The sequence below is a fragment of the Macrobrachium nipponense genome, chromosome 25 (assembly GCF_015104395.2).
Source record: "Macrobrachium nipponense isolate FS-2020 chromosome 25, ASM1510439v2, whole genome shotgun sequence".
NCBI classification, from domain to species: domain Eukaryota; kingdom Metazoa; phylum Arthropoda; class Malacostraca; order Decapoda; family Palaemonidae; genus Macrobrachium; species Macrobrachium nipponense.
The window spans coordinates 67,908,572-67,920,720 of record NC_087214.1 but is presented as its reverse complement, the minus strand read 5'-3'; the positions used below and the strand labels follow the sequence as shown (position 1 = coordinate 67,920,720).

Sequence of the window (12,149 nt, the reverse complement as noted above, 5' to 3'; positions counted from 1 at the left end):
CAGTTTCCCAGAATTTACAAGGCTAATATTTACTGTGATAAGAAAAGGGGATAAAACTCATGTTGAGGACTGCCAGGAATACAGCCATCCCATTTAAGATTTGTCATTTCATGAGGCTTTGAGCTTGGTTTGTGATAATTTCAATTTGGAGAAGCAACCAAAGCCTCCACAAGTGGCTCTGTCTACAGAGCAACCACACAATGTGCACACTGGCTTCCTTATCTATGCAATTTCTCATTTTCCAACTTCAAAAATTATTCACTGAACAATTATACATTTTCTATGAGCATATGTTACTTATATCTTTATTTATACATAACTTTACACATTTTCTTTGAAATTTTTGTTTTTTGTTTTCCATATGTCATTCCTAAGTTCAAGTTGCATGTTGTAAAAAGACTGAGCTGAAAATATATAAACAACAATACAAAACTATTTATAGTACAAACTTTTCCATACTGTAAAACTGTAATAAAGATAACCCAAGCAAAATCTTTGATTCCACACACATGGCCTACCTTGGTTGGTGATCATTTATTGTAGAAACTGCGTAAATGAAACACAACAGCCCAACAACTGATGCTGGAATGAGCATGTATGTGTAGAAACCTAGCCATGCAAAGTACAGACTAATCTTCACTCCGAAATACTCTTTCACGTAATCGAGAGGCTGATACTTGTAGAAATTACGTAAAGCTGCCCACTCCTTGTACAACAAAGCACGCTCATTCCCATCAACATGTAGGTCACCCTAGTGATTAGAAATAAGATTGATTTCTTTAATTAATTGAAAATTTATGTTTGGAAATTTATTTAAGCAAGTATTGTCATGTCAAATAATCCTGGGGTGACTCTGGTCATCTTGACATCTTAAAATAGAAGACAGAGTTTTGAAAAAATTCATTCTAGCAACATTGAACATGGAACCAACTTCTAAAGTATTGTAGGGCAACACAAAGGTTCAAATAAATTGCAAAGCAATTATCAGTTATTTATAGAAAAGCTGATAACAATCTACAATGAATACAAATGGGATTTTTTGTCATACAGGTAGTTGAAATGCCAAGCCCTAATGATGACAGCATCAACTAACCTGAAATAACCCTTACACAAAACGTCTTAGGAATAAATGAGCCTAGGTTATTTTTGTTTTAACAATGAGAATTTTAGTCATACAAGCCAGACACACCAGCTGACTGGATGCAAACAAAACAATGCCCTTACATATATTCTGTCTTTCTTAATAAGCTTTAGCATATTTATTTTAAATATACCCTGTATTTAATGCCTTTATTTATATCTCCAAATTTTATTTTGTGAGTACTTTAATGTTCTATATATTTAATTCATTCAGTAAGTTATTTAACATGTACATATCAGATAACGAAAGCCGAGACTACAGGTCTACTTTACGTAGTTAACTGACGTTTTCAACTTTCATCAATATAAACGGTAGAAGATTTTTTATTTTGCATATTGCAAAGTTATGAAATAACATGATATTGTCATGTTACAATAAAGTTTTATACATACTTACCTGACAGATATATACGATTAATGGCCCACCCAGCCTCCCCGCAGGAGACAGGTGGAAGAGAAGAATTCTGATTAGAAAACGGGAATGGTTCCTAGTCCTGCCACCCAGGGCAGGGCGGTAGATCACCTGACCTACCGGTAGCGTGTGCCGCGAAATTTGAAATTCTGTCGGAGACGACGGAGTCTATAGCTAAGTATATATCTGTCAGGTAAGTATGTATAAAACTTTATTGTAACATGACAATATCATTTTTATACATTCAACTTCCCTGCCAGATATATACTTAGCTGATTAGCACCCATTGGTGGTGGGTAAGAGACAGCTAACTACTGAAATAGACAGGTAAACAACATATGTTGTAGGTATTAATAAACCTTGGTTCCTACCTTATTAGGCTGAAGACTTCGCGGCTACTGCCTTGGAGTCTGCTTAGCCTCAAGAGCCTCAGCGAGATATTGATCTATGGCTAAGAGTTCTTGTGGGTCTGCCAATGGGGTCTTATCCACTTACTCGGCAGAGCCTAAAGGCCTTTGTCATTGGGTGCTATTCCACTAACATGACAATACACCTTGTTCAAGGAGCACAAACCCGATCCCGATCACCTGATCCTAACATCCATGTTAGTTCTAAGATTGTAAGGAGTTATCCCCGAACTCCTTACAAACAACCAAAAACTCGAAACATAAATACACTTTCATTACAAAATATACAAAAAAAAAAAATTTTGTACTCCCCTACTAGCCATACATACCCTTGATCCCCTACCAGCAATGACACTATGCTCCCGTGCGACATTAGTGAGCTTGCTAATAGAAAACCAAGCACATATCTGACAAGAGGGTTTATGTACGATAAAAACACAAAATTAAGGATCAGTCTTTGCTCCAAGACCCAGCACTGTATCTGCTGATACAAAAGGACCTAGCGAGAAGCACTTCTCATAGGTCACTCTCACATCCTTCAGATAATGAGATGCAAACACTGAATTGCACCTCCAATATGTAGTCTCAATGATATTTTTAGAGACATATTCTTTTGGAACGCCAAAGACGTTGCTACTGCCCTCACTTCATGGGTCTTGACTTTTAGAAGACCGAAGGATTCCTCCGAGCAGTTCTTGTGAGCGTCCGTAATAACGCTTCTCACAAAGAAAGCTAAGGCGTTCTTGGACATGAGTCTTTTGGGGTTCTTCACCGCACACCAAAGACCTTGTTGACAAGCTCCCATCTGTCTCTTCCTCTCTAAATAATATTTCAGAGCTCTCACTGGACAGAGAGACCTCTCTATCTCTCTGCCTACTAGGTTAGATAGGCCTTTTACCTCAAAACTTCTGGGCCACGGTTTTGACGGGTTTTCGTTCTTTGCCAGAAACATTGTCTGGAAAGAACAGATGGCAGCATCTCCTTTGAACCCCACCGTGGAATCCAGAGCGTGCAATTCGCTCGTCCTCTTGGCTGTAGCGAGAGCCACCAGGAACAAGCATTTCCTAGTGACATCGCGGAAGGAAGCCAGATGTAAAGGCTCGAATTTATCCGATGAAAGGAATTTCAGGACCACGTCTAGATTCCAACTAGGTGTTCTAGGAGTAGCTGCCTTTGAAGTCTCAAAAGATCTAATTAGATCGTGTAGATCTTTGTTGCTTGCAATGTCTAGGCCTCGATTCCTAAATACTGAAGACAGCATGCTTCTGTATCCCTTTATTGTTGAGACAGATAGGTGTGATTCCTCTCTCAGAAAGAGGAGGAAATCGGCAATATTCACTATAGAGGTACTGGAGGAGGACAGCTTCTGACCCTTACACCACCTCCTAAAGACTTCCCACTTTGATTGGTATACTCTTCTCGTCGAAGCTCTGCGGGCTCTAGCGATAGAGCCCGCAGCCTTGCGAGAAAAGCCCCTCGCTCTGACAACTCTGCGGGCTCTAGCGATAGAGCCCGCAGCCTTGCGAGAAAAGCCCCTCGCTCTGACAAGTCTTTCGATAGTCGAAAGGCAGTCAGAGCGAGACCTGGGAGGTTGTGATGAAACCTCTCGAAGTGGGGTTGTCTGAGTAGATCTGGTCTGTTTGGAAGCGATCTGGGGAAGTCCACTATCCACTCCAGTACCTCCGTGAACCATTCCTGGGCTGGCCAAAATGGGGCTATTAGCGTCAACTTCGTGCTCTTCGAAGCTACGAACTTCCTGAGCACTTCCCCCAGGATCTTGAACGGGGGAAAGGCGTATGCGTCCACACCCGACCAATCCAGTAGAAACGCGTCTATTGCGAAGGCTCTCGGATCTTCCACTAGAGAGCAAAATATCTCTATTCTTTTGGAGAGGAACGTCGCAAACAGGTCTATGTGAGGCCTCCCCCACAGGGACCAAAGACTTCGACACACTTCTTCGTGTAGAGTCCATTCTGTGGGAAGGACCTGATTCCTCCTGCTCAGTCTGTCCGCTCTCACATTCTTGATCCCTTGAACAAACCTTGTGAGGAGAGTTATGCCTCTTTCTTCCGTCCAGGTTAACAGGTGTCTTGTTAACTGATAGAGGGAGAAAGAGTGCGTGCCTCCTTGCTTGCGTATGTAAGCCAGAGCCGTGGTGTTGTCCGAGTTTATCTGTATCACCCCGCCTCTGACTATCTCTTCGAAGAACTTTAAGGCTAGGTGTATGGCCACTAGTTCCTTGCAATTGATGTGCCAGGACACCTGTTCCTTTGTCCAGGTGCCTGACACCTCCCTTGCTCCTAGCGTCGCTCCCCATCCCGACTCCGAAGCGTCGGTATATAACACTTGGTCTGGGTTCTGCAGGGCAAGCGATACGCCCTCGTTCTTTTGAAGAGGAGGGATCCACCACTTCAAATGATCTCTTACCTCTTGTGGAAGTTGGAAGATGTCCGAGAGTTGTCCCGTCTTCCAACTCCACACCTCTTTGAGGAAAAACTGAAGAGGGCGAAGGTGAAGTCTCCCCAGAGAGAAGAACTTTTCTAGTGAGGACAGGGTCCCTAAAAGGCTCAGGTAATCTCTCGCTGAACTGTTCTTTCTCTCTAAGAAGCTCGAGATTCTCGACAAACCTCGAGTGATTCTTTCTCGCGAAGGATATACTCGAAAACCCCGAGAATCCATCTGAATCCCCAGATAGACCAAGTTCTGGCTGGGAATCAGCTGTGACTTCTCGAGGTTGACGAGCAATCCCAGCGAATCTATCATGTTCCTTGTTACTGATAAGTCCTCCAAGCACTGAATCTCCGACTTGGCCCTGATCAGCCAGTCGTCCAAGTAGAGGGAGATGTTTATTCCCTCTAGGTGAAGCCATCTTGCCACATTCGCCATCAGGTTGGTGAATACTTGCGGAGCTGTAGACAGACCGAAGCACAGAGCCCTGAACTGAAAGATCTTGTCTCCTATTACAAAACGAAGATATTTCTTTGACAAATGGTGAATGGGAACGTGGAAATATGCGTCTTGCAAGTCCAGAGAGACCATCCAATCTCCTGGACGAAGAGCCGACATTACTGAGGCGGACGTTTCCATGCGAAACTTCTTTTTCTGAACAAAGCGATTCAGAGCGCTTACGTCCAGAACTGGTCTCCACCCCCCCGATGCCTTTGGTACTAGAAAAAGGCGATTGTAAAATCCCGGGGAGTGTGGATCCTGCACAAGTACGATGGCCTCTTTTTCCCACATTTGTTCCACCATTTGAAGGAGAGTCTTTCTCATTACCGGGTCTCTGTACCTCGCTGACAGTTCCCGAGGCGTAGATGTTAGGGGAGGGCTGTTGTCGAAGGGGATTACATATCCCTTCTTTAGGACCGACACTGACCCATACTCCTGCAAAGTTCAGGAGTCTGGCGCCCACTGGTGCTTGAAGGAGCAACAAGTCACTTGGATTTCTTGAAGGGCCTAAAGGAAGACCTTCCTCTCTTATCAGAGCTCTTCTTTCTGGCAGGGGACGAGCCGCTGTACCTCCACGAAAGGGCTGCTGAGGAGGACGAGAGTCCTTCTTAATCGCCGACACTACAGGCGTCCTTTCTTGGACGTTTGTGTTAGTAGGTCTTGTGTCGCCTTCTCAGTTAGCGAGCGAGATATATCCTTCACTAACTGAGAAGGAAACAGATGATCCGATAGAGGGGCGAACAATAAAGCAGTCCTCTGGCTCGGAGAAACCCCTTTCGATAATAGGGATCCATATACTGATCTCTTTTTCAGGAGACCAGCACCAAAAAGGGAAGCCACTTCACCCGAACCGTCCTGTACTGCCTTGTCCATGCAAGACAGGACGCTATGGAGAATCTCTGGGTTTTTAAGAAACTCCGGATCTTTAGATTTGTTGGCCAGAACTCCGAGTGACCAATCCAGAAAGTTGAACACCTCTAAAGTGACAAAAAGTCCCTTTAGAAAGTGGTTCAACTCTGAAGTGCTCCACGTCACTCTGACCGATCCTAAGGAGTGACGTCTAGAGGCCTCCACTAAATTGGAAAAGTCCGCATCTGCAGAGGCAGGTAGAGAAAGACCCATAGTCTCTCCTGTCCCATACCAAATACCTCTCTTTCCATGTAGTTTGGAAGGAGGCATGCAGAATACCGTCTTTCCTAACTCCTTCTTCTTGTCCATCCAAGAATCTAAAGAATGGAGTGCCTTCTTCATCGATATAGCAGGCTTCATTTTCAAAAAGGCCGAAGATTTTGCCGTAGCCGAGCTCGAAAAGAGAGAACGAGGAGAAGGAGGAGCCGCCGGACTAAGAGAATCTCCAAATTCTTGAAGCAATAATGAGGCTAAGACTTTATAACTCGATAGTCCCTCATTAGCAGGAGATTCGTCATCAGACAACTCGTCTAATCCTCGATCAGACGAAGGAGAAAGTTCACGTTTGGAGGGAGAGTCCTTCCAAGACCTCCTATGCTCTGAAGGAGAGGAGCTCCTATTTGGAGAAGAGTCATAACCTCCAGGAACGAGTCTCCAACTCCTGCCTCCTGGCTCTTGACTCTTGCCTCCTGACTCCTGCCTCCTGGCTCCTGACTCCTGCCTCCTGACTCCTGCCTTTGCCTCCTGGCTCTTGGGCTCCTGCCTCCTTGTTGACTCCTCCACTCCTGGCTCTTGGCTCCTGCCTCTTGGTGACTCCTCACTCCTGGCCGGTGCCAGACGTCTGATCGGTTCATCCAGGTTCGTACAGGAAACCTCACCTCGAGTAGGAGTATCGATCCTGGCGGCAGATACCTCCATACGTCTGGAGGATCTTTTGATCGGAAGGGAAGAGTCTTTCCTTCTAGGAGGCTCCTTTGACAGAACTCCTACAAAAGACGAAATCTGCTCTTGCATCGCCATCATGAATCTCTTCGTAGCCTCCTCTTTATCCTCTTCGGGAGGAGGGGAAGGAGGAGGGGAGGAGTCCATAGCCTCCACCTCCTGCCTCCTTCTCACTCTGGTTGAAAGAATGGCTCTTCTTGCCTTCTTCACTCCCGAGGGAGACTCCTCAGGGAAGTTTTCTGGGCTCGAATCAATAGTCGGAGCCTTCCAACTCCTCTTGAGTGGCCGAGATCGATCTGAATCTCTCCAATCACGTCTCGGAGATGAAGATCCCGACGACGAAAAACACTCACGCAGGACGCTTTTACAATAGCGATCCTTGGCAGTCTGGGGTGTCACAGAAACCGCCGAAGGGACACCTGATCGGTGGGGATTCTCCACAACCTCCTTTCGGTTTTCGACATTCCTTCTCCTCTGGGCATGTGAGCTTGGAAGAGGTCTAGACCTAGGAGCATTGCTGAGCCGACCAGATGCCCCCTCCTCTACACTGGGGACACTCATATCACTGTCTAATGACAAATCACTAGCCTTACCTTGTATGGCAGCCATTTTGTTTTCCATCAACTTGAAGGCTGCTTTTAGATCCGCAAGTTCTTTTGCTGGATCTACAGGTTCTGCAATAGGAGAAGGGGCTGCAATGGAAGGAGAAGTAGCAATACTTACCCTTGGGGAAGATCCCAAGCTAGGAATTAGTTCAGATCTAGAACTACTTAAACTTCTATAAGAAGCCTTCCTCACTCTTTCTCTCTCTAACTTTTTTAAATAATTAGTTAGATTTTTCCATTCGTTCTCACTCAAGTTCTCACATTCCTTACAAGTATTAGTAAAAGAACATTCATACTCCCTGCAACCCTTGCATACCGTGTGAGGGTCTACCGAAGCTTTCGGCAACCTCACCTTACAGCCTACATTCACACAACGTCTCACAACCATTCCAGAGTCAGACATTATTAAAGAAAATTCCAAAATCAAGTCCACAAAACAGTCCACAAAAGCGTATGCCAATCCAACAATCCAGATACGTCACCAAAAGTCGGTCAAGAAGATCAATTGCAGGTGAAAAAAGAAAAACCAATCGAGAGGAACCAACAACAATGTTGATGGTCCGGGCGACAGAAGAATTCTGATTAGAAAACGGGAATGGTTCCTAGTCCTGCCACCCAGGGCAGGGCGGTAGATCACCTGACCTACCGGTAGCGTGTGCCGCGAAATTTGAAATTCTGTCGGAGACGACGGAGTCTATAGCTAAGTATATATCTGGCAGGGAAGTTGAATGTATAAAATTATAAGTTATAGAACCTCAAACTTCCAAAATATGTAATATGCTAAATTAATGAGGCACATAGATCCTTGTCAGCAACACAAAGGAAGATGAAGTTGAATTAAGTACAACCCCAAACGAGAGAACAATGATGCATCTAGAAACTGTTAGTATGATTAAGAATATAAATTTTCATAAAATTTATTAATTGGATACTTACCTACTGTTAAATTTAGCTATATCTCCCTGCCGATTAGGTGAGTCGGCATTCAAACAAAAAAATCGAATGGCTGCCCGGATGACGGTCTAGTTTACCTGTTCTCCACTAGGTGTGTTTCGAATGTTTTAGCTCTTGTCAGAATTCTCCTTGACAGCCCACCAAGTTGTGGGGAGGCTGGGTGGGTCTACTTCAACAGTAGGTAAGTATCCAAATAATAAATTTTATTATGAAAATTTATATTATTTGGGATGAATCTTACCTACTGTTAAATTTAGCTGATTCCCACATTGAGAAGAGGATCGTGGGTAGTGCAGTTAGACAAAATGCCATTCAGCCATTCGAGCTAAAGGTTTCTTGTACGAAACCCAAAACATTCTCACCTGATCTGGAATCCTTGGTGGATTTTACTATCACCAGAAGTTGGATTCCATTCAGGGAGCAAGGCTATCTTACGTATGCAGCAAAGAGCAGCCTTGCGGAGAAAACCGCTTCGATTCAGCCAGCATGAAATGCAAGCGGTGAGGGATCCCTGTGCCTGGGTTCAAAAGCCCTATAAAACAAGTCACTTAAAATAAATACCTTTAAAATATAAAGGTATGCTCCTATACAAAATTTGTACCTTCACGCTCCCAAAAATATTAAAACCTGGGATTTAAACAAAAAAGCCTGAAGAATTGCTCTTTTTTCGGTTTAGGAAAAGACTACCCACTACTAGTAGCGGATTAAGGGCTTTACTGTTTTCAAACACATTCTGTATATTTATGGTAGTGATCGGGCAAAAACCGAATTGTACTTCTACTGTGACACATCAATCCTATTCTAGAGCAACAAAGTGACTTAACACTAAATGAAGTTGCAACTGCTGCTCACATTATGAATGTTTAACTTCGATAAAGGTAGAAGATATGGAGCTAGTTCTAATGCACTAGCCTATCCAATACGTCACAGAGGACCTTGTGTTCCTTGACAAAGTTCCAAAAAATCACACCACAAAAGGTTAACTTTGCCTCTTCCAGGCTTAACCTTCACGAATACATTGTAGGTTTTCTAAAACCACAGCACACAAGTTTACTTTGCCTTCAAGTTTAACCATTGGCAAAGGCATTATAAGTTAACTTTGCCTTCAAGTTTACTGTCATGGTAATTGCTTTATAGCAAGGAATTATATATTAAAGGAAAGGAAAAATGTATCTTCTTTGAGAAGGTCTGCAGCAAGGAGCCATTCGAGCACGTGTTGGAGACGCCTGTTCTCATGATTCTTCGAGAATCCCCAGGTGTGTTGTGGAACTCAGCATGCGCTGTCGCTTCATTAGAAACGCCACGTATTATGAAGCAACATTTCATCGAGATCCTTCTAAAAAGTTCCTGTAGACTCGGGAATCTGTGAAGTTCACTGGTAGGCTCTGCCCTTTTCAACCCCGCCCCCCCAGATAGCCGTATATATATATGCCCTGAGGAAGTAGAAGAGATCAGATCATCAGAGAGAGATAAGAGAAGAAGGAAGAGACGAAGGATAAGAGAGGAAGAAGACGCTCGAGTGTGATCGGAAACGAGTCAAGTCGTCCACAGTTGGAGAGAGAGAGACAGAGAGATATTCCGATGTTAAGCAACCCTTCGGAGAAGAAACGTCCTACAAGTGGTTTTGAGGAGTAACCTGCCCTTGAGTGTGGAGAATAGACATTGCTTTCTGCAGTACGAAGTCAAGAAACCGTCTGAAGATTTGCTGCCTCCTTTTGTGAAGCCGTCGCTTCGAGCACTGATTTTCGACAGCTGCAAAACTGGCCAGCAAGTATTCCATTACTGCACTATTTCCCCAGTTCACATATTGTAAGATTTTTCTTTTGTTATGTAAATAGGAGAAACCATTCTGCATTTATCTTTGTTAGTAAGTTTGTAAATAAACTTCTGAGCTGTTTGAGTTTCTTTCTATATTTGTATCCTGAGTTCCAACTGTTTGTGTTAAATCCTTTTTGTTTATTATAATAAAGAACCTGTAGCGGACCTCAGTGTTCGTAACATTTACCCACTGGCAAAGGCGTTATAAGTTTCTAAAAATCACAACACAAAAGGTTAACTTTGCCTCTTCCAAGCTTAACCTTCACAAATACATTCTAAGTTTTCTAAAACCACAAAACAAAAAGTTAACTTTGCCTTCAAGCTTAACCATTGGCAAAGACAGCTAGGTTTTCTAAAAACCACAAAACAAAACAAAAAGTTCATTTTGCCTCTTCCAGGCTAACCTTTGACAAAAATATCTTTTTCTTAAAACCACAAAACCAAAGGTTAACTTTGCCTCTTCAAGCATTTACCTTTGACAAAGATGTTCAAGGTTTCTAAAAGGATGATAAAAATGTTCTAGGTTTAACCTTTAAATTTAAATGCCCCAACACGATAGAGAAGTGTCCCCTTTTTCCCCACTAAGGGGTTACAATGGAATTCTTACAGGGCACTGTAAAGCATAGCCTCAACATCACCCTCAGCTCTAAGGCAGAAAGCTAAAATAGCATTCCCTTTACACCAGCTTAAAGAAGGGTGTAAAGGGAATGCTGTTTTACTTATTAACCACTGCTAAATAAAAGGTTTACAGTAAATTCAGATAAAGTTCAGAGAGAGACTGATATAGAGGTGAAGGGGCTTCAATCTCAACACCTTACAGTGCTGGTTCTCAGCAAGATCTAAAAGTACTTGATGCAATAGAGGAAAGTATGGAACGATAACTTTGGAAGTAGACAGTGAAAAGTCTTATCTCCTCCAAACAGAAAACATTGGCATCTACAAGGTTCCAGGTGCTGAAAATTCCTCCAGAATGGCACCCTCAGCAACACACAGACCACTGCTTCTGACCTAAGGCCATGGCAGTTTTAAATTAAGGACAGCTCCTATGATAACTTGAAAATCTTATTATTGGGAGGGGGACATTCTAACATCTCCAAGCAGTTAAGGAGATGCCTACGTTAATGGAACTGTATGGAATTGTGTAGTAGAGTTGATTTCTTCTCAATGGGAAAATGAGACATCTACCAAGCGCATTGGAAATTCTGAAAATTATTTGCCCTAAGGCTACAAGGGCTCTACAGGAGACTAAGCAATTCTTGAACTTGAAATTGCTCAATAGAATTCAGAGTAGATACGAGTTGTGATGGCAGTAAGGATAAAACCACCGATTACAAGGCAAAAATGAATTCAGTTCAAACCATGACCCAGGGAATAACAAGTTTCATACTTTCACTAATATAGGCAACAAAATGTTGATTTATTGTGCTGATTACAACTGCAATCTTGAGTAAGATCAATAAACATTACATATATATGCTAACATTGTTCAAATGAGTGCTTGGAAAGATGGTGGCTTGGCTGTGGTTACGAACAACACCTCATGCAGTTGCCACCATATTGGATTTCAAAACTGCCTTGAAAACATATTTTACGAAGACCCCACATGCTTATTTTGGTTCGTATGGCACTTTCATATAGCACATTATGTTGACGAAACTTCAATCTTTTGAATGGTATGCTTAAAGATGTAATTACATTCTTGTTTCACCAATTAAATATCGAGTGAATAAGGGTGAGCCACACGATGACGATGGCTACACTGCGGTGTTTCCCCCTAATAGGCTACATATGTACAGTAGTATGTATACTACATATATTTTTAAGGCTAATGTTGTAAAATAATTTTGAAACTGTCTTGCATTTAGTTTAAAGGTGATAGTTGACAACATATTTGGTGTTTGAACTAAAGTAGGCAGTTATAAACATTGGAGTAGTGGTCTTGGGTGGGTTAACTATTAAAGTAGGCAGTTTTAAGCAATTTTTGAGGGGGGTACCAGGACAACACGGGTATTT

General features: G+C 42.8%; 1 protein-coding gene across 16 annotated transcripts in view; it reads right to left on the bottom strand.

The window, feature by feature from the left end:
• Nucleotides 1-12,149, bottom strand: part of LOC135199496 (anoctamin-5-like) — a 139,764-nt gene that overhangs the window by 58,772 nt on the left and 68,843 nt on the right. For all 16 annotated transcript variants that reach the window (XM_064227590.1, XM_064227600.1, XM_064227587.1 and 13 more), the window contains one exon: nt 519-751. In XM_064227590.1, coding sequence (XP_064083660.1) covers nt 519-751 — 233 coding nt within the window. The remainder of the gene's footprint in view (nt 1-518; nt 752-12,149) is intronic.